Source organism: Nestor notabilis, unplaced genomic scaffold (assembly GCF_000696875.1).
Source record: "Nestor notabilis isolate BGI_N333 unplaced genomic scaffold, ASM69687v1 scaffold19073, whole genome shotgun sequence".
Taxonomy (NCBI): Eukaryota; Metazoa; Chordata; class Aves; order Psittaciformes; family Psittacidae; genus Nestor; species Nestor notabilis.
The window spans coordinates 2,973-3,268 of NW_009922576.1; the positions used below are offsets into that span (position 1 = coordinate 2,973).

A 296-nucleotide genomic window follows, 5' to 3' on the forward strand; every position below is an offset into this window, starting at 1 on the left:
CGGGGGTCTCGAGGTGGCGCATCTTGGAGGGGGGGTCGGAGAAGGAGCGGGCGCAGTAGTCGCACTGGTAGGGCTTCTCCCCGCTGTGCACCAGCTGGTGCCGCTTCAGGTTGCCCGAGGTGGTGAAGAGCTTCCCGCAGTCGTCGCAGCGGTACTTGGCCTCCCCCGTGTGCCGCTTCTTGTGCAGGTTCAGGAGGCTGATGAGCCGGTAGCTCTTCCCGCACTCCTCGCAGCCGTACGGCTTCAGCGGGCTGGGGGGGGCCAAATATGGGGGAAAAAATGGTGTGTGTGGTCCT

The 296-nt window shown here is 65.2% G+C and overlaps 1 protein-coding gene across 1 annotated transcript in view; it reads right to left on the reverse strand.

The window, feature by feature from the left end:
* ZBTB17 (zinc finger and BTB domain containing 17) overlaps positions 1 to 296 on the reverse strand; it is a gene marked incomplete at its 3' end in the record, with an annotated part of 5,926 nt that overhangs the window by 2,226 nt on the left and 3,404 nt on the right. Inside the window, exon 7 of the mRNA XM_010011707.1 lies at positions 1 to 251. This exon is cut by the window's left edge and continues 18 nt beyond it. Coding sequence (XP_010010009.1) covers positions 1 to 251 — 251 coding nt within the window. The remainder of the gene's footprint in view (positions 252 to 296) is intronic.